Raw genomic sequence first — 24,178 nt, forward strand, 5'->3', positions numbered from 1 at the left:
TAGAGCTTACAAGTTTGAAATAATTTCATGCAACATCTCATTGAAAGGATGTGGCTCCTGCATTAATAAAACACCCTTCAGGGTGTTCTGTGATGGTTTGCATTCTTCTCAAAGCATTGAGTTCTCTTCAGAGAAATAGATTCCACTTTCCCAGACCTGCGTTTTAAAGTGGGAAGCTGAAGGGCCAGTAGGAGAAGGAAAAACAATAGCATTGTATGACAGCAATTCCTTTTAAGCCTGTTCACTCCTCCTTTCCTCTACGTGATTGCATGTGGACCTTACTGAATCCCACCAAGTAGACAGGACCAGGATTACCATCTCGCCTTGTAAAGGAGGAAAAAGAGCTGGGACTCAGGGTCTAACCCATGTCACCCTTTGGTACTTATAGTAAAACATAGCTGTGTGTACAGCTCTAGCAAAGCTCGAGCTGTTATTTTATCATATGAAAGCAGAATTCTCTTCCTATGGCAGGGAGGGCAGGAGCGGGAGAAAGCTGTTCTCTCTATGCAAGAGGAGTAACTGTGCATGTATACTATGAAAGCTCCTTTCCTTTATTTCACATTGATCCCGTGGGATAGCATCTATGAATTCCTTTACCGAAGATGTAAATGAAAAGTAAATTGATTATGTTCTTGAGAATAACAAGCAGCTTCTTCTCTGCTTTTCCATGTGCCAAGTCCTATTTATTTCCAAAGTAACGTTTGATTGAAAATGGAGATTAAAATACTCCCGATTGTCATAAGAAAAGTCTAACTCAGAATTTCTTAAAGAGTGCTTGTTCAAAATAGAAGTTCCTGGACCCTGCTCCTAACCCAGGAAGCAGAAGGGGCAGGGCAGAATCCTCCTAGTTAAATAAGCTTGGTGGGAGATTCTCCTGTGCGGTAAAGTTTGCCAGCTGGAGATGGAAGCAATGCACAGTTTAGCCAATGTCTTCAGAGACTTGAGGAGTCTCCCCAACGGCTCCCTGAGAGGTGAGTGTGCAAATGGAGAAGGACTTCTGAGTCCATCTTGCCCCTCCTGTGCTGGCTTTGTCCGGGTTGTCAATGGAACCCCCTGGTGGAAATGTTTATGAGTAGGTAGCCTCGCAGCCGTGGATGTCCTTGCCTTTGTGCCAGCCTGGGATCCAAATGGTCACCCAGATACAAGCAATTGTACTAAATCCACCACTCTACCTGTTTAGGGTCTTTGCAATGTTAATTTAGGGAATTGGTAAATAATTGTATGTAAGTTTTACCTACAGGCAACTCATTTTAAGCTAAAAATGAAACTGTTTCACTTTCCCTTCCCCTCGGTATGGTTTGGAAAGTATGTGACAATCTCTCACTTCCCACTGGATTAAGTAATTAAGGCTTTAAATAAAAAGATATTCACTCAAAATAGTTCACTTACACAATTTAAATGACTACGTTATATCTTAGACAACTTTACCATTATGAATCAACTATGTCAACTATGTCCATGCAGGTTGTTGAAACAGCAATTCCTCCCCCGTCCAGGGAGCTGGCCAACATTCCTTGCCTGGTCTGCCTCTGTCCATTCCCAGACATGTCCCCTTGTTCTTGCCAGGTCATCCCTGTGGGGCTGTGCTCCGCTTTCTTGATGGAGAGCCTGTGCACTGTCACACATCATATTCTGCAGACTCGGTTCCTAGCATTGCTGCTTTGTCTGAGACCCTGCTACCTTGAAGCATGCGTCACTGTCCACTTTGCTTTCTCCTCCCTTGTTTTCCTCTCAGCTGAGTTGCTCTGCTCTCTTCTTGCTCTCATAGGTGTGTCCTTGGTCTCCCGCGCTTTCTGAAAAGGCTCTGTTACTCTCCACTGCTGTCATTACCATGGCTTCTGCTGCTTTAGATGTGTCTCTTTGCCTCCCTCTCACCCCGTGATTAGGCTTTATTAAGGTATTAATGACTAACCCTCAGAGAGCTGTTACCGTGTGCCGGGCCATGCTGTTCCATGCTCTGCAGGAGTGTAGCACAGTGGTTTCGATGGTCATCAGCTCTGGAGCCAGACAGCGGGGGTTAGAATGATGCTTCCAATCCTACTCTGTGTTCGTGGGTTAGTTACCACCTTCTCTGTGACTCAGTTTCCTCATTTATAAAATGAGAATAATAGTACTTATTTCATAGGGCTGTTGGGAGGACTAAATAAACATTTGAAAACTTCTTAGCATCTTTCTATCTCTACCTTTCACTTTCTGAAGCAACCCCATGAACTGACTTTCTGACAGTAGCTCCAGGAACACAGCATCCCCAGTCCCAGCTGCAGGCCCTGGGGGAGGGGGCAGGGGTGAGGCAAGGGATGGTACCCACCCAGAGATGTTGAGCCTGGCATTCACTGGCAGTATCAAAGTAGCTGATCCCAAAGGTTCCCATGAAGCTAGACTACAGAAGGTCTATTGACCCACTCTTCCTATTAGCTCCTTAGTGCTCACTTTTCAGGGCTTAAAGCATCCCTCAGAGCTCTTCTTCTTCCTCCTTTTCCCTCCAGAACTTTCCTTCTTATCATACCATCCATTTGTTTCTTCAGGTTTTCCCAGCTTGCTAACTGCACATTTCCCTACCCAAATCACACATTTTAAAACCTTTCCTAAGAAATTAGGCAAAATATCCTCTCATAATCATAACCACCAGAAAGCCTTTATTAAAAATGCTGTACCGCTAGACCCTCCATATCAAGAAGCAGCTGTTTATACGAAGTAGCTGTTCTAGACTTCCTGGCAATTCTGTGTGAAACAATAACACACACCCACTCTTGTGGAATAGACTCCTGAATTAATATTATCAGCACGTGGAGACTAAGGTCACCACAATTGGTTTCTAATGCCAAATGTCAAACAGGTTAGTGACTGGACCTTGCTGAAAATTTGGGGATGCTAATCATCCCACTCCTTCTCCTCTCAATATTTGACTGATAACTGAGAGAATGATGAGGGACCTGATAAAGATGTGAAGCTTTGTTTCTGGCCAGAGAGTACCTAGTAACCCCAAAATACAGGCTTTTGGAATATGTTGACAGATATGATGTAGCTTTGGCCTGAGCCCAAAGAGAAGCTTCCATCTTCCTCTCTGTACATTTTAACCTAGAGAACTGCCTATGAAGAGAGATGGGTCTGTATAGCATTCAGCCATTCAACAAGCATTTGCTAAACCCCTGCTAAATGCCGTGCACTAGGCTAGGTACCAGGGATACAGCAGTGAACCAAACTGACAAAAACTGCCCGTCCTCATGAAGTAAGGTAAATTATATAGTTTGTTAGAAGGTGATAAGAGCTATGGATAGAAAGTAAGCAAGATAAGAGAGATGGGGAACAAAAGGTGGAGGTCAGGGAAGGACTCCACAAGAAGGTGATGTGTGAGCAGACACGAAGGAGGTGAGGATGTGAATCATGTGGATATCTGGAAGAAGAGCATTCTAGGCACAGGGGACAGCAAGTGCAAAAGTCCTGAGGTGAGAACGTACCTGGAGTGTTCAAGGAACAGCAAGAGCCAGTGTGGCTACTGTGAAGTGCATGTATGTACACACTAGGGAGAGAGAGTAGGAAGAGGAGATGAGGGTAGAAGTAGTGGAGGGTCAATTCATGTGGGGCCTTGCAGGCCTTGTCAAAACCTTGACTTTTCCTCTGACTATTTCGTGAGGAGCCACTGGCAGGTTTTGAGCAGGGGAGTGACATGACCTGATTCTTGTGCTAAAGAAATTACTCTGGCTGCCGTGTTGAGAATCTACTATAGAAAGTGAGCATGGAGGCAGACAGATCAGACAGGAGGCTGCTAAAATAACCCCGTGATAGGAATGCCTGGAGGTAGAAGAAGGGTTCAAATTCTGGTATTATGTCCTGAAAGCAGAGCCATCAGAATTCCATTGGATGGGTAGTGAGAGAAAGAGAGGAGTCAAAAAGGACCCCAAGGTTGTGGACTTGAACAACTAGAGCAATGAGCTCAGCTTTACTGAGATGGAGAGGAGTTTGAGAGAAAGACCAGGAGTTCAGTGTCAGATATGATAAGCTTGGGGTGTCTATCAGATATCCATGTGGAGAAGTCAGGAAAACCATTAGATATTCAGGTTTGCAGTTCAAGGTAGAGGTCCAGGGTGGAGATAGGAATGTAGGGAGCATGAGCAGATTCGTGGTGTTTAAGACCGGATGGCATCACTGGGGGAGAGGGTGTAGATGAGGAAGAGAAGAGGTCCAAGGATGGAACGCCAGGATGCTACAACCTTCAAAGGTCAGGAGAAGGAGGAAGAACCAGCATACAAGAGTGACAAGCAGCAGCCAGGGAGGGAGGAGGGAGTCATGTGACCTGGAGCCAAGTGAAGAAAGTATTTCAAAGAGAGTAGAGTGTTAGATGCTGCTGATAGGTCAATGGATCGAATCAAACGGAGACTTGAATTGATCTTTGGAGTCAGCAACGTAGAAGTCATTGGTGACCTTAACAGGTGTCAGTGGGGCAAGCAGCCTGATTGAAAGAGCTTTAAGGCAGAATAGGAGGAGAGAGACTCTTGCTACTTGAAGCGTGGTCCTCAGACCAGCACCATCTGCATCACTTGGGAGCTTGTTAGAAGTGCGGGATCTCAGGCTCTACCCCAGGCATACTGAATCAGAAGCTGCAATTTAACAAGATGCTCAGGAGATTCACATGTGCACTAAAATTTGAGAAGCCCTGGCAGAGATTCCCCTTATATCGTAGAGAGAAGAACAGTAGAACAGTAGCTGAAGGGAGAGGTAGGGTCAAGTGATGTTTTTGTTGCTGTTGTTTGTTTTTAAAGATGAGAAAAATAATAGTATGTTTATAGGCAGATGTTTACCTAGCCAGTAGCAGCCTGGCGGACAGTTCTGTCCCCAGCAAGACAAAGACAGAAACAAGAGCCAGAATCAAAAGGCCTTTTATCACATCATGGCTCCACTCTGTGGATCAGAGTGGGTATCAGACTTTCCATCCTAGAGTCAGATAAATTGCTCCTCCCTTCTCCTGCCCAAGGAAAGGCAGCAGAAACCACCTTTCTCAGGGCTCAGTCCTGCCGAGAACATTGCTGCTCAGCTTAGTAGTTTTTATTCCCTTTTATTCTAGGTTTGGAGGGTGGCCGAGCCTTCTTCAATGCAGTCAAAGAAGGAGACACAGTGATATTTGCAAGTGATGACGAGCAAGATCGCATCTTGTGGGTCCAGGCCATGTATCGGGCCACCGGGCAGTCACACAAGCCGGTGCCCCCGACCCAAGTCCAGAAACTCAACGCCAAGGGAGGGAATGTGCCTCAGCTGGATGCCCCCATCTCCCAATTTTGTAAGTAAATATGCCATTTGTTAGAAATAGCTCTGTAGAGTAAAGTAACTCTTCCAAAATTGAATTAGAAAATCTAGTTGCTTTTATATATTAAGGATTCATAAAATCGTGTTTGCTAAAAAAAAAAAAATAGTGAATTCAGAGGGGAAAAGTTGGGACAAAAATGTTAGATGCAAGTAATTTTAAAGTGCAATACTTGACATTTTCCCCCAAGGACTAAACAAAGGAAAGTATAATTTAGGTGGATTTTGCTCTCTTGGTTTTGGCGAAAGTTTGGAATTCACAGCCAGACATATATTTGTTTGAGTCCTTCAAATATAGTAGATTATGTATGTCCTTGCCTCGTTTCTTCCTATTAAAAGTAATTTTAAAATAGGGATTGATGTGAAATAAATTTAAATCTGCAACTTGAACGATTTAAAAATAAATGATGGCATTATCACATGTAGTGGGAAAAAAACAAAAAACAAAAAAACTCACATGCTACCTAAAATCCCATTCTGAGCTAAAATACCAGGACCCAAATACGAAACCATCTTCTTAATCATATTCCAGTTTCTTCTCATCTTATCTCTGTGTCTGTTTGAATTTCTGGCCCCTTTGCCACGTCTTCTTCCTACCTAGGACGGTTTTTATCTCCCAACACTTTGGGACACAATGTAAGGTGAAAGCTAGCATATCCTTGGAGACACTTGCTAACATGAAGAAAAGGGAAACATAAAGCATCCAATAACGTCATTCATTTTAGTTACAAACATTAACCCTAAATAGAGACATTGCCTCAGACTGAACATCAAGTCAATTAGCGATAACTCAAGGACAAATAATTTTTAGCAGTAATCATGGTGGTTCCTTACTTTAGCATGGAACCCACTCATTCAGTCTAGTTCATTGAGCAACTCTCTAGGCTATGAGACACACTGATGAAGAGGGCAGACGAGGTCCCTGCTCTCAGGACACCTGCACCCCAGTGGTGCAGCAAACAAGTCAACAAGTGAAAGAGAAAGTTTCAGATATTGAGAAATACCATAAAGAATGTCTTGCAATGGTCGCTGAGTGGGGAGAGGGGATATTAGACAGATGATCTGAGCTTAAGCCCAAAACATAGGGAGTTGGCCCCGCAAATATCTGCAGAAGGAGAACTGCAGCAGAAGGGAAAGCAAGTACAAAGACCGCGCAGCAGAAACCTGACCTTAACACAGTGCTTTCACATGGCCTCTCTCCTGCTGCTCTTAAACAAAATATGGAGATGGATGTAGCTTTGTAGCTACAGCAACTAAACAGAGGTAAATTCTCTTTTCAATGAATTCCACTGCCATGTCCATTTCTGTCTAACCAGACTATATTTTAAACCCTGTAACACCCTTGCTGATGGGGAAAAACTCTTTGGGGTGATACTGTCTATCAGGAGCTCCCAGGAATTCCTGACCAGTACTGATGGTTTCCAAATTTATTAAAAAGGAGCCTTTCAGGCAAGGTGAATGGCAAGATGCATTCCCTCTGGAACGTTGTAGACAATCACGCGATTACCATGGGTTTCCACACAGAAAGCCCTGAAAGAATGAGGAAGAGGTTGAGGAGGGACTCAGGGGAAAAGGGACAGCCTTCCTGACCACAGCCACCAAGTTCCCACTCTTCTTGTTTTCTCTAACATTTGTGGCATGTGGGTTTATTTGAGAGCAATAAAGAAAGAAGGCAACATCTCTTTTCTAATGGTTTAGTCATTGGTTGAGATAAAGCATACCCAATACAGTCATTTGCCACATAACAACATTGCAGTGAATGACAGAACCGCATATGTGACAGCAGTCCTATAAGACTAGTACCATAGAGCCTAGGTGTGTAGTAGGCTATACCATCTAGGTTTGTGTGTGTATACTTGGTGATGTTTGCACAGCAATGAAATCGCCTGACGATGCATTTCTCAGAACATATCCCCATCGTTAAGTGACACATGACTGTATTTATTTAATTTTTTAAAAAAAATAATTCTGTGATGGAATCTTGCCATTCACCTTGCCTGAAAGGCTCCTTTTTAATAAATTTGGAAACAATACCTCCTATCATATCCCTCTGAAATGGATCTGTGTATCAGGGGGAAAAATTCCTAATTATAATCACCATCCAAATCAACCTCATAAAACATGTCTCAGGTGGTATTTGAAAATACTAGTCTTATTTCCAAAAAATCTCCATTTCCTCTGAAGTCATTTCAGCTCACATTCAGTGTCTCTGTCCGACCATCTGCACAGATTAAGAAATTACTATGTAGCTTGTGATTGGCCCCACTTTTTCCTCAGTAGTATAGGGAAGAGGAAGGACATTCAGGGGTAAAATTAAATGGAGACCAGACACTGATTAAAAAATGGAGACTACTGGGCCAGCCTCAGTGACCTAGTGGTTAAGTTTGGCACACTCCACTTTGGCGGCCCAGGTTTGGTTCCCAGGCATGGACCTATACCACTTGACTATGCTGTGGTGGCAGCTCACATACAAAAAGAGGAAGATTATCAGGAGATGTTAGCACAGGGTGAATCTTCCTCAGCAAAAAAACAAAAAGGAGACTACTGATAGAGGCTGCTGAAGAGGGGATGGATGTCTCTTCATGGAAATACATAAGCGCTCTTGATTTAGATTTTTCTCTGTGGACAGGATTCATTTAGCTATGAAATTAAAATACCAGTCATTAACCATCAACAGGAAGAGTCAGTTGAGTACACTAAAGCTGGATGTATGTCACTACCCTGATTGACATAGGGAACTTTTATTAAACGGGGTGTCCAAAGCAAAATTCTAGGGGTTAGAATTTGAAGTATGAGTGATACTATCCATAGAGAACGTGTGAGGTAGAGATGACTGAGACGGTCAGATCATTCATGCCTCTGGGATTTACCAGTACCTCGTGGTGGAGCCACCTTCTTCTCTATTGTCTCCTTAATCACTACCTAGGAACAGAGGTTCTCCAGAGAGTGTGAGGCCCTGGTACACCTACCAGATTCTACAAGACCAAGGCCACCACTTTCAGTTCTGCAGATTGTGCACTGCAGGAGGCACTTTTCACATAGACAAAAATGGGAATGATGCCTGGTTGAGTTGTGCAGTGCCCAGTCTGCACAACTGTATACCATAATCCTGTAATAAATGACAATCCTTACCCAGAGCTTCAATCCAATAGTGTTGAACCCAATAATCCCATGGTTACTTTACTACCCCTGAAACAGAGCCTCAATATTGCTCCAGATTCTATCTATTGCTAGTTTAGGCACTTAATAAAAACTGCAGCCAGCGTGCCAGCAAGTGAGATTTCTCTTCCAGTAATTTAGAAACCAGGAGAAGAAACCAGTCGATTTTAACCAACCCAACCTTCTGCACCTGATCATTTGCAGTTAGGGATATGGAAAAATGATGAGAAAGATCAAAAAAGGAACCAGGAATTTTACATTCTGTGGTGTCCCTGAGTAGTTATGCCTAACAACCAAAAAATGGCTGGGGGGAAGGGAGTATATCATAATTTTTGGTGGAGTCTGCCACAGAATGGTGCTTATGGCACAGTTAGTTCACAGCTGTATTTAATTTGTTGAGTTCAAACTACCACGATTAAACAGATGAGGCCTTCTATATGGTAACTCAATCAAACTTACAGTGTCGGTTCATACTTAGGGTGACCACCTCATTCAGATTTGCCTGTGACTTCCCTGGTTTTAGTACTGCACGTCCTGTGTCCCCAGAAAGCCCTCAGTCCTGAGCAAACTGGGATAGCTTGGTCACCTGATACTACAAAGCAAGGTTCTAGAAATATAAAAAACAATCACAACATAGTAATAAATAACAAACTTTGATCCCTCACTTCCCTTCGGTTCTCAGTCTATACATTGATTTGTTTTCATTGTCACATCGCAAACATTAAGTCCACCACGATTCTCTAACAAAAAGAGTAAAAACGAAGTCAAGTATTGCATTTTAAAAAGGTTACCTTGACTTCCAAAAGGTAAGGGTCATTTTCAAAAACTTAATTCTGTACGTATCTCATGACATCCTGTTTTTGAATATTTGCCATTCTCGCAAGTGAATAATTTTTAACAACTTCTCAATGAGTCAGCTTTGCAATCAGTTTATTAGTATTTCCATGGCAAAGGGAAACTACAGAGAAATGGGAGAGGTTTTTTGGGTAGAGAAAAATAAACACTCCAGTCTTGTCATGTCGCTGTCTGCTCAAGGGGACCTTGAGAATGGAATATTTTACAGCTTGGGAAGCTTGGGAGTAATTGTGAGTTTATTTGAGTCTTTCTAAATTCAGTGTAACAGACTTCTGGGTGCAGCTTTTATTTCTTGGATTTCAAAAGCTCAATTTCAAAATGAAAAGACACGTCTAAGAAAGAGTGGAGTGGAGTATTTATATGGAATTGTAAAACCAAACAAACAAAAAATAGATCCTGCTATTCATTCGTTTCTATGTGACTCTACAATGATTTTGGGAGGGTTCCACCAAACTTTAAAACTTATGTTCTTTTGTGGTTTTTTAGGTGTGTGTTGTTGTTGATTTAATTTTTTCCCTTTTTTTGGTGAAAACTTGAAAATATTGTCAGTGCCTACCTATACAACTTTTTAAAACAAATACTTTCAATTTTCCAATTTTTAAGGCCAATGTTGCTTACCTTGGAAACGATGTCCAAATCTGTAGTTGAGAGTCGCCACGATTTATTATGCCACGTGGCCTCTCATTGAGACCCTTGGTCCTAGTCCAATCAGTACCTCTGTTCTCATTTGGAGTGGGGGGAAGGGGTATTTTAAGTTTTGCTATTTGGTCAATGATTATTTGATATATCACCTGCAATGAGTCTCATTTTAATGTCTGTTTCTCAACTAATAACTGTTAATCACATCATAGATCCCCAAAGTTGGATGTTTTTGAGAATTGTTCTCTTTTTGCTACCACCTGAACAGTTTTCAACAGTTAGGGGGGTCTTGGTTACTGTTGGTTTGGGGGGTTGATTTTGGTTTTGGTTTTGTTTTGTTTCATTTAAGTTTCCTTGTTCAATCTTTGCTCGAACCCAAGAACTTTAGCTGCTAGGTTCGATTCCTGTCTGCTTTCCTGAGCCTTGTTGCTAGTCTTTATGTTATTCTGGTTTGTTCCTTCTTACCCTGCTAACTTCTAGCTGGACTGAAGGGTAAGTGTTCCCCCATAGCTAGCACAGCTCAGATAATCAGACTAGATTATCTGACACCTGCAATGTGCTTCCTCCCTCTCCTCTTAAATCTTCCTCATGTCTAGACTTTGTAGTAAAACTTTTCATGTTATTTTCCTGACCTTAGGTTTGAAATGTAAGCTTCCATACTGAAACTAGGATGCATGTGATGTGTGCATAATTGCCTCCTCTCCTTGGCTTTCATATTGGCATCAAATGATCCTCTGAGTAAAGCCAACCAGTAACATCTCCTAATTTTTTTCATTCCAAGAATATTAATTAACATTACAACGAAATGGCAAATAATGCCTTTGTTTCATGGAATTCACAGCTACCCGACTGCTTAATGCCTGAAAACAGATCATTTTGCACTCTGATAATGCGTTGTTGTTGTTTTTCCTCTCCCATTCCAAAGATTAGAATGGTCATGTCCCAAAGGTGTGGTAACCATGGATACCTTAACAAATAGAAAGGTAGGGTAGGAAACCCAAAGATGTTAACTGAGCAAGACTTCAAGAAATTACAGAATACGGTTAATAAAATAAATGCATTATCTGAACGCTAAAGAATTCATTCTACCTGGCTTGAGGATATGCTGTAAGTGAGACCCAATAGAGGATTACTTTTAAAAGGAGAGCTCTAATACATGGGACCGCCACACACAAAAACAGGGAATTCAGGACATGATTGAGTCCATGTAGCTTATTCACAAAAGCTTTGGATTCACAATCTCACAATGCCATGGAGGGTTTTGACCTCTGGTCTCAAATGTCTCTCTGCTACTCCCCCAAGAACAATGACAACAATAACTTTTTGGCATCGTTTGTATTTGTATTAATTTTTCTAAAAATACACCTGTAAGAGAAAAAAGAAACTTGAATTTAAAAAAAAAATCTTTCTCTTCACTACTTGAGTTATTAATAAAAGTGAGTATACAGTTCCTTTATTCATGTAGGAAAAAGCTGTCCACCAAAAACATGCTGAGGGAAGACTTGACATTGGAGGGAGCTAGAAAAATTGGTCAAGAGAGCAGGCAAATATGTACTTGAATATTCTGAATGCTAATTTAGAAGTCGTAGGTTGTATCATTTCTCCTGACCGTTTAATAATAGTCCTTTCTTCTAATTCTTTTTGTTTCTTTCTTTAATCTGCTTTCTTTTCCCCTTTCTTTCTCTTTTCTTTTACTTTGCATAAATGTACCCCTGGCCAGCAGACAGATTTTTTTTCGCCACTCCAAGCAGATACTTAATTTAACTTTACTTTCCTTTGAATGTCTGATGAGGCATTTTTAAAAGCTTGCCATAGAATGTGAACTTAGTGGGAATTTAGGATTTTGCTATACTTTTTTTAAAGAATGAAGGGAAGGGTGGATGAAGAGATGACTGAATGAACTTTGTTCTGAGCGAATTTACATGTATTTGCACAACAACGCCTTGCTATCCTAGTAGATTTCCAAGTAGTCGTTTGCCTTAATTCCTTTCTGTAATTTTATCTCATGAGATTTTTGCTATATCTTCTTGTATTGTCAACTTGCAGTTGCTACATTGCAGGAATGCAATATCAAAGAATTAATTCAACATTAACTTAATTTCCATGGCCCCAAACCACACTGCAAATCACTTTCCTTCTCATTGTAAAAGTAAGTAACTTCTTAAAAGACTAGACTCCCACAATGAGGTCCAAAATTTTCCACACACCATGATATGATCTAAAGACCATATTAAATGAAGGTTTATATTTTTGTTAACTACTTCAAACACATTTAACGTATTATTCACTGATCATCTGAGTATTTTCATGTCATATAGTGATTTACAGTAAGATACATTATTTATTAGTCAACTCAAGAAAATTTATTTTTGTTCATGTTGCAGGGAACATAAAAGCATCATCAAGTACTCTTAATTAATTAATTGAAAATATAATAACTACTGCAGGAAAAATTACAAATCACTTATTTGTTTTGAGATCATTGACAAAATCTCTAAGATTTTTACTCAAAGCAGCTGTCTTATAAAGAATTATAAAATTAACATTGAAATAAACATCATGTGTTTTATCCCCTTGAGTGTATTGCTATAATAGTTTTAGGTTCAAGATTTCTGCAATATACAATGTGGCACTTGGTAGCTTCTGAAGACGCCATCCTCTCACAGCCATGCAAGTTAGCTTGATTTAGTCAAAGGGACTGTGGAGGAATTAAGTTGTTTCTCAAGGGCAGCAGGCAGAGGAGGCCCAGTCTTTTGCTTGCTGTGCAAAGCTTAGGCAGGGGACAACATCCCCTGGTTACTTGATCATGCCAAGAAAAACTCTTCTAGAAAAATCCATAAACAGCCAGCTGCCATCAATCATTGTCATTTCTTTATTTCATGTCTTCTGATGAGGTTGACTACTGTCATTGTTCGTTATTGTCCAAACCATACGTTCACTCTTGTACTGTCAAGCAGATATGACAAGCACACATTTTCCATATAAGAAAGATACAAAGTCACCTTTTAATTTGCAGTTTGAGTTCACAATGACTTTAGAGTTACATCAGCTATTCTCTTGCCTCTAGCATCCATCAGGAGTAACAACAACGATGACTGTGCTCTAAATTTCAGTGATAAAACAGCTACCTCTAGCTTATTATAAAAGGGATTCATTAGAGAAAGAAGCTTCGCTCAGACAACTTATTAACAATACAATCATAGTCATTTTCAACAGCAGAATTTCTTTTTCCCTAGCCTATAAAAAGTTCCAAAATGTAATATTACAAAATAAAAAGAGAGATTTGACCTTTTGTCTTCATTCCCTTAGTTGTTAGAATAATAGGGAAATCTCAATAAAATGATAATTTGAAAGCTATATTGTTACCCCCAAGAAAATTACATTTATTTGGTAGACCTTATTGTAAACTTATCTAAAGATTTTCATATCTGAAACAAGATCACATAAATGTGCTTGCTATTAAGACAAGAGATCATGAAAAATATTATATATTTTTTCCCCTTGTGAGGGAGAAGAAGAAAAAGAATATCAAACATGAACTGAACCCAAACATCATGATTAATTAAAGAACAACATTAGTGGCAGGGTGGTCAATTAGCAACATCGCTTGAACTTTAATGCAGTAGATTAAATGAGAGTATACAACCCACATAAACCTATGACTTTAGGAACTGGTATTTTGCCAACATTCCTTCAATGCCAAATCAAAATGATATCTGAGCAAACTTGAGGTAAAGGTTTTGATTAGTTTCCACTTGAAAGTGTCCCAGCCTTCCATATGTCTGTGTGTCCATCAGCCCACTTTTGTGTCATGGGTACCACTCATAGTGCTTTAAGTTTCTTAATGTAGTTTAGGTCCATTTAAGTATAAGTTTTATTCATCGAAGCTTAGTCTGAAGTTAGTCTCTTCCGCCCATTGCTAGAAAAGACTTCAAAATCTTTATGCAATTAAACCCCAGAAGTAAAACAAGTAGCATTGTTTGGAAGATGTGTTGAATTATGCCCTACCTGCAGAATTTCTAAAACGATGCAGGCCGTTTTCAGTGCATCTGGAGCCCTTGCCGACCAAGCAGGCCTTCAGGAACTATTCAGCCAGGTCTAGAAAAGGTAAGGGTTGAAGTCAGTTTTTAAAATGCAGTCAATCCTTGATTTCCAAAGAAAAAGGAACACATATATCAATGAAAAAGAGCACTGGGATGTGTCTCCCAAAGCAAAGGATAATCCCAGCATCAGTGGAGTTTTAAGCAGCCACTTTACCCTCCTAATTCTATTTTGCTCGACCTAATTCAAATTCGTTTTCATTCTCTTGACACATGCCAAACACTGGCAAAGGAAGTGATCCCAAGGTGTCCTGAATTCAGGAATTGCCTTTCTCCTACTTTTGCTCTGGGCTGTTTGCCCCCTGCTAATGTCAACATTGGAGTTTCCTTTTCTTTAACCAATCCATTCCAATTGTTTGTACAAGGGAAAATGGGGTTGTGAGGAGCATTTATTTTTTAATGTTCAACACTGCAGAAGAACAGACTGGGACAGTGCAAGAATGACTATGTGGTGTTGCTTGGGAAGCACCCACAAGTTCTTTGAAACAGAATTTGGAACAGCTGGACCACTGCAGTGTTTTATTTTAAAATAGACAACATATGTACTGCATATGGTCCTAGACATGTATGGAGACACAGGCAGACAATCTGAATGGTATCCAAAGACACCTGCACCTAGAATTCTGTTTCCTTCTATAAGATTTTTTTCCCCTAAGAGCACATGTTCCCACTTTTGGATTTGCAAGATACCATCTGAATCCCCATGTGTGTGACTCCTTAATAAAGTCATTGGGAAGTTTCCTGGGATCGAGGTGTCAGAGTAAGTCAGTTAATAACTAACTCCTAAGAACCTGGCTCCTCTGGGAGCTGGCAGGGGAAATAACAGATCAGAAACTTGCCCTCAACGAACATATTATCTACCAAGGGATTCAGTTGTATGTGTGTGTTCTGACCACAGAGAAATTGGAACATAACCCAGCAAAAACACGGAGAGGATGTAGGAATTGGTTACACAGGGGCAGAGGAGAAGCATAAAGCAGAGATTGGGAAGGACTCCCAGCTTCCTAGAAACAATATGGTTTGAGAAGCGACTAACATTAGCTATAAATGTAGAAACATCCTTGGATCCCTAAGAACATTAAACAAACTGACTTTGGGAGCATTGAGAAGCCTGCCTGTTCATTGCTCAGGTTTGCTGAGCACTCACCATGTGCCAGGTGCTCAGGGGCTGTGCAGGTACTTCTCATCAGACCCTCTCAACAAACCTCTGAGGGTAAACTCAAATGCTCTTCTCGACTTACAAGTGAGGAAAATGAGACTCAGAAATACGAATCAACCTGCCTCACGTCCCATACCTACTAATGGCAAAGCTAACCTCAAATTCAGTCTTTATGATCCCCTAAGCCCACCCACTTAAGCACCTGCTATTCTAGCCAAAATAAATTGTTCCCGTTGAATTTGGTATATCAACATTCCGTAAAATCAAGAAATAGAAAATATTTGTTCAAAGATTGAATTTATGCATTTTGATGAAATAAATTCGTTATTTTAACACATGTATCGACTGCCCGCTGTGTACCAGGTACCGTTCTAGATGCTGAGAATATAGCAGAGAACAAAAATAGCAAAATCCCTGCTTGGATGGAGCTGAAAAATCATATCCCTTCCACTGACACCTTAAAATAGCATTCCCGGCCTCCCAGTCCTCTTTCTTTTTCTGAATATAATAAGCTCAATGAAACTCTCAAAGATTTCAAGGGAGCCAGCCACCCTTTTAAGCACTCTTAAGTTGTTGGAACCATTAAGATAATGAGCCTAATTCTGAGTAAATGCTGATTTTGTAGAAGCAAAATCCAGGGGCTGCTTGTTTTATTTGCTGGCAATTCCCACTGCATTAAGCTCTGTCCCACACGAATAGAAGGTGTGCAAGGGATTGTAAGGATCATTAAGTGACGGTGACAGCGAAAAGGGAACTGAAAGATCAGCTCAGTTTACACACAAGGAAACTGAGGCTCAGAGAGATCAACGACTCAGCCAGCATCCCACAGCCATTTAAAAACAGAGCTCACACCAGAATCCAGACCTAAATCAGAACCAGGCTCAGTCTACATGTGGACCGAGAGAGAGGGAAGAAAGGGAAAAGGAATTTTGATGTTGATAGGATTACTTTCTGAAAAGGAAAACAGGCTGATTTGAAGCATATTTTTCTGTGAGCCTGCTTTAAAGCGTAAGTGAAAATGAAATTGTTCTTTAGACTTACTCTAAGCCAAAAATTAGCACGGTGAATCTGTATTGTGATGGAATGAGGAGGCGGGGAGTGGGTCTGCATCCAGGTCTCCACAGAGGCGCCAAGTCGCCTTTTCAGATCCATTTCCTGAGTGGGCAGCCAGGCAAAATAGTTCATCGCAAAGTTTTCAAGAGGTTCAACAAACAAAGAAAGAGTAAGAGACTTGAAACATGTGCCATATTTTTAGCAGCTACAAAAGAGCCCCTTTCTCTCTGAGCTAAATGACCGGTTGCACCATCGTAACTGAAGAGCAATAAAATAGCCGAGCCAATCTGGCAAAGAAGGCCGTGGCCGATTTGTCAGCTTGCAGCCTATTCTGAGAATCCTAGAGCAAGAAGCTAGTGCTAGCCAAAATGCCTCATCTATCTGTTCAAATTGGGAGGCACGGGGTGGGTGAGGCTTTTTATGAAGATGAAACAGGATGAGCAATTCGTGTACCCCACTCTTAGATTTTCCTGAATTAAATTGACCTTGGACTGACAGGATGGAGGTGACAGGGCAGAATCTGTCCTAAGGGATGGAGAGGTGCCTCTTGGATTGGAGGGGCGCCCATTCTGCCCAGGGAGACCTCAAGTTGGAGCAGGTTTAAGACACTTGCCTGGGACCAAAGGCAATACACACACACACACACGCACACACACACACACTAGAAGCAGCTACATTTTTCCCCTAACACCATCTTCCTGGCCACCTCTCTTACTAGCCATCTTGAGTCAAAGGAGAAATGTAGCTTGGAGACCAAACAACCCAACAAAAGAATCCTCTGAGATAAAGCACCTAACCTCAAATTGAAAGCACTTTGCTGAAGACAAATCTGAGGCAATTAACAAAGCCAAAGGATTCTTTCAGATTCTCTAAAATAATTCCTGCACATGTGACATCCCTTCCAAAAGCTTGTGTTTTATCATCCTAATGGAGCGATTTGGCTATTAAAATGCACATTCTTCAGCTTGCCTTCTGGAAACCATTCTTTCTGTGTGTCTTGGGCATAAACAACACATCCTGTTCAAACACTGACCACTTGCTGCTTCTATAAAAAATGACTGAAGATTTTAAAAATCTAACAATAAAGGGGCATAAATCTGACAACCATGCATTTATATTTGAATGATACACAAAATCAATAGTTTGAGGAGAATTCATCATCTTAAGGTCACACTGTGACCATAACCCCAGTTTTCAGCCATACCCCAAGCATGGGGGGGAAAGAAGCTGCCTGGGCTGAAGGCCACATATGAAAATACTATCCAAACACTCTCTCAAGTCAGAAATTGATTTCCCCCATGACCTGACAGCATCGCTGCTCCCTGGCAGGTCCCCGTATTCCAGAAGAGTATTGCATGCAAGGGGATGCATAAGTTCTTGCTTGATTTGATATAAGATTCCTTTTCTTTGCAGTCTGCACATCAAAAGAGTGAGTAAATATGAGGTGGAGTGAGCCGATTCCTGTAATGTCTGGGACGTTCATTCCTACCTCTTCAGGATTTGTTTGGTTGAATCCTCCGAGTTATTTTGCCGATTGAGTATAGAGTATTTTAGTTACACATATTGAGCTTAATTAGTTAGCCCTTAGGAGGTTTTTCCTCCAGCCTTCACCCTGTAAGGAAAAGTGTGAATACATTGAGACTATTAATGCACAATAAATGGCAGATCATAGCCCTCGCTGAGTAAATTTATTTCTCTCTTTCATAAGCTTTGCTGACTGAGTAAGCACACTATAAGGCAATGTTCTTGGCTATCACAAACTAAATTCCCATTTAACTTATTCTCCAGGTTTCAATGAAAATCTTTTGTTATTATTTTTTTTTAATTTTAGAGGGCGGGGACCCAAACCTTTTGTGAAACCAAATTGGCCATGGGGATTTGGAAGGGGAGGATACGAATATTGTCACTTTGCTGAAAATCAGCATAACCCTTTTTCCAGATAACCCCAATAATTGTAGAGAAATTGCTCTAGACATAACCACTGGAATGGCAGAATCTATTAAAAACCTAAAAAGCTAAATAGGCTTTTATAAGCAAAGATCCGATCTGCTTTCAGTGTTTGGTGAAATGCAGGCGAAGTTACCGGCGTGTGCTTAGTTTTTAAAGAACAACATAAATGCACTGGAGTTGTGATCATTTGATAAACATGTTGATGCCAATATATTTTTGCCTAAATGCAATAAACTCACCAGTAAGTGATGCAAGTTGACAATGGGAGGTAAAAAGAATATCTTGGGGATGTTGGTGGGAAGCAACGGGAAAACAGCTAGCGTTCGTCATGCCTAGTGAATTCCTGTGTATTTGAAATGTCAAAGAAAATGTGATGTGTTTCTCTAAATTGTGTCTCTCTCTACATGTATAAATGAACAGACGCAGATAGAGCTCAAAAACATGGCATGGATGAATTTATCTCTTCCAACCCCTGTAACTTTGACCACGCTTCCCTCTTTGAGATGGTGCAACGCCTTACTTTGGATCACAGACTTAATGATTCCTATTCTTGCCTGGCAAGTATATTCTTTGGTCTACAGCAATTTAAACATGATAACATTTTTTAAAATCGAATGTTTCTCTACCTTTCTGTCAGAAGCTCTTTTCTCCGTTACAGAGCCCCTTTAACAATTATAAATGTGTTTCTGCATTTCCTGGGTTGAGATAGTTTTACTTACCAAAGAAAGAAGACAGAGCGGAGGAAGTTATCAGTAGAGAAGGCTCCAACTCCCCAGCTGCCCTATCTGAGCTTCCCCCTTTTCAGCTGCTACACGAGAACTATTCCCAAGAGGGTAATCGAGTTTGGCACCTGCTTGTGGAGAACTTGTAAAAATCGCCTCGGTTTCTTAGAGTTTAAGATCCCCCTCCCGCTCCACTCCAGATGATAAGACTCGGTTCTCCTGTCTCAGATACGAATATGTTCCTTTTGTCTATTTTTTGAATATTAAAATGATTTGTAAATAAACTCCGCTTCACTTTTCATAAGCTGACCTGGTTTGGGTTTGTTTGGGTGGCTTCTTTTTCTTTGTAGTATTCAAAACATTTTCACCCTTTGGGGGAATTTTTTATGGTGCTTTAGATGTTCGGAAGTCCAGCTCTCTAGCAAGAGCATCAACATTTCTTGAAATCCTGTTTTAAGCCTAGATTTAAATCATTTAAATTCAAGGAATTGCTATTATGTCTTTATTGGATTTTTAAAGACACATTTGGGCTTTATACTGTTAAATCCAGAAACCTGTAAAAGATTCAATTTATTTCCTTCTGTAAACCGTAAATTATTACTTCATTTCTTAAAGGTAAATGATTTAATCCCACTTTATAGACGGGAAAGGTGGGGGAGAATGAGGAAATGACTTTACACAGAGGAAAAGCTTCATCCCTGATATCTGTGTATTATTAATATTATATAATTAACTATGGTTAACATATTAGTGATATTAACATAAATATAATGAAAATCTGTTTCTTTTCTAAATGACATTACTACATCCTAAATCTATTCTGACTAATTTTTATTTTAAATTCCTTTTTATATACCAGAAGCCAAAATATTAAAAATAGTAGATAAAATATTCTTAAAAACAGAAGCGGTATTATGTAGAATAATTTATTAATCTTCATCTCATAAAAGATTCATTGATTATCTCAGGTTTAGAATCACTTTATCAGAAGCATCTGAACTTTGCCAAATTGGAAAGAAACACATCACTTTGACTTAAAAAAAAAAAGCTTACCTTGCATTGCAAGGCAATTTTTCTCAAATGTGTTTCCTATGATTATGTGATTATTCACGTAATTATAAATTGCATTCATTAAACTTGTAAGAATATGTCTCTGACCTTAAATCATTCCCTTTTATGCGTAATTCCTATTCTCTTGAGGAGTTTTTTGAGGTATATTATTTTCAAGATTTTTCTCACATCATCATTTTTAAAATAATTTTCTTTTTCACTAAGAAATTCATCACTAAGGAGAGTTAGTAAATGCCCTCTAAAAAACTAAACCAGAAGTAAATTTTGAAGCTTGCTTCCTATTAGTCTTGTATAGGCTTAAAAATATCGTCCAAAATCCAAAATTAATTACAAATAGCATAAAATAGTTTCTTTCCCCATTTGCATACCTGCGTCTATTAATCATCATCTGAAAATTTCAGAAAATAACAGCAATTAAAAGGACCTTATCTCCTGCCTCTATATATTCCATTTTCTCATTATTACAATTTTTTTTTCAGTTAGTTTTGGAGACCGACCAGCAGGGATACATAAATTTTTCTGTGTCTTCGACTGAGTTCCTAATTGATATTTCTTCAACTCTTTTCAAAGCAGCTATTTTGGCATCTACAAAAGACTTGGTGTCATCTGAGTCGTAGAAAATATATTTTAATCTTTCACAGCAGTGTTGTTTCTAAGATTTAGCATTTGGGGTAGCAGATGGAGTGGCAAAGAAGTTGCCTATAGGGGCAGCCCACTGCCTCGACTACTCTCCCGCCCTCTGCAGTAACTTATAATTTGAAATAGGAAAGATGCCGTCTTTCGCTGGATGCATTGCTGAGCTGCGTGTTGTCAATCGAAGATTCCCCAGATCACTAATACGAGGTTAGAGTTTTTCAGAGGCCTCCCTCCCTGCACTTCAGTGGCCACTACCTGCCCCCCAGTCACTTTCTCGTTTTGCCTTTTCTCTCCCAAGATGGAGCAATATTCAAAAGATGACTCAGAGAAGACCCTCAAAGTAAAATTAAATTTGTGTTTAACACATCCTAAATTCCCAGCTTACAAAGTACCACCTAAATTGGTCTATTTCTTGCTTCAGAAAGGCGCTGAAACCAAAAGAAGTGATTTGACATCAGGCGTGGCCCAAGGGTGACCTTGACCGGCAAGTCACTTGGCCTTTCTGAGCATCTATTTTTTTAAGTGCGTAATGGAGGCAGCAGTTTCTATCCCATCGAGCCTCCCAATCTGCTCTGAATCGGAGATTCCACCCAGGTTCTCTTTTATAGCAGAGTTTCATCGGGTCCTGTAGCAGGCAAATAAATAATAAGAAAACAAATAATTGCCAAGAGAAAAATAAAATGCTAAACCAGGGCACAAGAAGCTCCTGTCGGTTTTGTTGAATCGTATCTGATTCACAACTTGAAAACTGAGTCACGTTGTTCTCCTTGGAAAGTTATGTTATTATCGCCATTTTAAAATTTAAAAAATTTTTTCTTCGAAAGTGAAAGGATTTATGAAATCCTAGAATGTATGTAGGCCAATCCTAATATCTCTTAATGCTCCAGAGTAGAAAAAAACAGAAGACCTGAAGGAAGGCAGAGTTGGGTTTGAGTCCTGCCTGTGTTTTGCATTATCTGTGAGTCTCATAACAGTCCGGATTTCATTTCCTCATCTGTGAAGTGAAGATAAACCTGCCCTGGTGACTTCACAAGGTTGCTATGGGGCTCAACCTAAAGCTCTTTGTGGAGTGTAAAGCACTACACCAGTTTAAGGCATTAATGTTATTCTTTTCTCTCATCAGTAACTAAGATTTTGCCCTGCCCACTCCAATACTTTGTAAAGGTGGTTCAGTGTTAGAGCAGGGAGTGAGATTCTGCTTCTGGAATCATGGAGTCTGCTAAACCAGACTCTACCACTTACTAGCTCTGGGCTACTAGGGAAATCCCATGTCCTCCCTGAGCTCGATTTTCCCATCTATCAAATAGGGATAACAGTACCCACCTCAGAGGGCTATTATGAGTGTTAAACCAGATAGCGCACACAATGCGTGTAGCACAGTGGCTCGCACTTAAGAAGCAATCAGTAAGTGTTCGCTCTGGCTGCTTTTTAACCGCCTTCTTCAGTCACACACCCTCAACCCTAGCAGCTCTCCAAAAAACAGCCCGTATTTCAAAGAAAGTCTCTCCTTTATTCCCCCAACAGGGCTGGTTCAGTCCTGGCCAGGTGTTTGTACTCGACGAGTACTGCGCCCGAAATGGAGTCCGAGGGTGTCACCGACATCTCTGCTACCTCAGAGATTTGCTTGAACGGGCAGAAAACGGCGCCATGATTGACCCCACCCTCCTTCACTATAGCTTTGCCTTCTGTGCATCCCATGTCCACGGGAACAGGTAAGCACATGTCTGGAGGTAGTCCTCAAAAAAATTGTTTTTAACGCATTGGCAATGGTTTTATGACTGGCCGTGCTTTTAGGATCATCTCTAACTCTCTGTCCATTCCCATTCCTTCAGTAATACACACACACACACGCACACACACACAGCAGCCACACAAACACAAAGAGCACAAAGGCCTAAATTAATTTCTTCTCCTTTTAAAAGAAATGGCAAACAGGACTTCTAGAGTGATCTCTGAAGTTAGAGCAATCTAAGTTTAACTCATGGCTCCTCTATTTACTAGCAACGAGCCTAGATGGTAATTAAACACTCTGTGCCACAGTATTCTCATCTGTAAAACAGGGACGATAGTGTCTTCATGAGGTTTTTGAGAGGATTAAAGGGTTCAGCACAATACCTGGACCATGGCAGAAGCTTGATAAATGCTTGCCTTTGTTGTTATTATTATTCATTCCATAAATATGTAATGATTACATCCTGAGTGTCAGGCACCCTAGTACACATTCAGCATACGTGGTGAGCAAACACTAGGCCCCAAACAAAGGCAGAGCACCATAGAGATTGGGGCTCTGAGGAAAAGGAAACAATTCCATGATAGCGTTTAATAAAGGAACAGGACTCAGATGGGGTGGCAGAATGGAGGGAGGGCCTCCCTGAGGAAGTGATGATTGGGCTGGGAACTGAAGCATGTGTAGGAGTTGAGTGGTTCCAGGCAAAAGGAGCAGCATGTACAAATGCCCTGCAGAGGGAGGAAGCCAAGTACATTTTAAGAGCTGAAACAGGCTAGGTGAAGCTGGAAGGCAAAGATAATCATAACACTTATCTTTTAACCATAGAGCTGGAAAGAACTTCAGAGATCACAGTGTAATCAACCCCATCGTTTTATAAATTTTATAGACAAGACCAGAACATCAGTTCTCCTAACTCTGTACTAAGTACTCTCTTTAGACTTTGCCCAACTCCTGGAGGAAAAGATCCATGTTCTGAATAATGCAAAGCAGCAAATAATTTAGGAACATTATCATTTGGCTCTGAAGACATGGAATAAATTTCCACACTGCCGCAGCCAGTTTACTATCCCCAATGAATACAGCCTCCCATTACTATAAAGACGAGCCTACATTACCCCAGAGCACCCGAACCAATAACCAGAGAAGGCACACCCAGCAAAAACCAAGTGGCTTCGGAAACCCAGCCTTTGATGCAAAAGTTGCTACTCTGGACAAATTCACATGTGGGAGAATCCAGAATTGATTACATTTATTTTAAATCAGAATTGTGTCAGTCATCTTCACCTTTACAAGCTATACAACTCTGAAATATCTGTGGGATTTGTTCTGTGCTTTTCCTCTCTCTAGTGCTGGTGGATGTTATGAAATGCAACTTCAACATTTAGAGCTAGATAATAATAGCATTGTAGGTTTGAATATTTATCAGGCAACAAGGTTTTCATTACCTCCCATTGTTATAAGGTTCACTACCCCAGCACATGACCTTTTATTTGCATAAAAGATACTCATGAAAACTCTAATACCTGGGGAGTATCTGTGCATAATTCTGCTTTTTATAAATATGTACACTTTGATGACTATCTGTTACAGCCTCTTGGACTGAATTCTTTAAAGAGAGAGAGAGAGAAGTTGCATTATATTCTCTGGGTTGTCACACTGTATTCTACATATGTTACTGAATAAGAAAGTGTTATAAAATAATGAAGTGTTTTTGTAAACTCCCTGGTAAACATCATCATGAATTATGATACACATTGTCTGGATTTCATATTGTAAGACTGCCACTTGATTCACAGTTAGGTTTATA

The 24,178-nt window shown here is 40.4% G+C and overlaps 1 protein-coding gene across 32 annotated transcripts in view; it reads left to right on the forward strand.

Moving 5' to 3' along the window:
- Window positions 1-24,178, forward strand: part of CADPS (calcium dependent secretion activator) — a 438,027-nt gene that overhangs the window by 282,191 nt on the left and 131,658 nt on the right. For all 32 annotated transcript variants that reach the window (XM_070238689.1, XM_070238692.1, XM_070238698.1 and 29 more), the window contains exons 11-13: window positions 5,063-5,275; window positions 18,634-18,770; window positions 22,167-22,354. In XM_070238689.1, coding sequence (XP_070094790.1) covers window positions 5,063-5,275; window positions 18,634-18,770; window positions 22,167-22,354 — 538 coding nt within the window. The remainder of the gene's footprint in view (window positions 1-5,062; window positions 5,276-18,633; window positions 18,771-22,166; window positions 22,355-24,178) is intronic.

The sequence above is a fragment of the Equus caballus genome, chromosome 16 (assembly GCF_041296265.1).
Source record: "Equus caballus isolate H_3958 breed thoroughbred chromosome 16, TB-T2T, whole genome shotgun sequence".
Classification (NCBI taxonomy): Eukaryota; Metazoa; Chordata; class Mammalia; order Perissodactyla; family Equidae; genus Equus; species Equus caballus.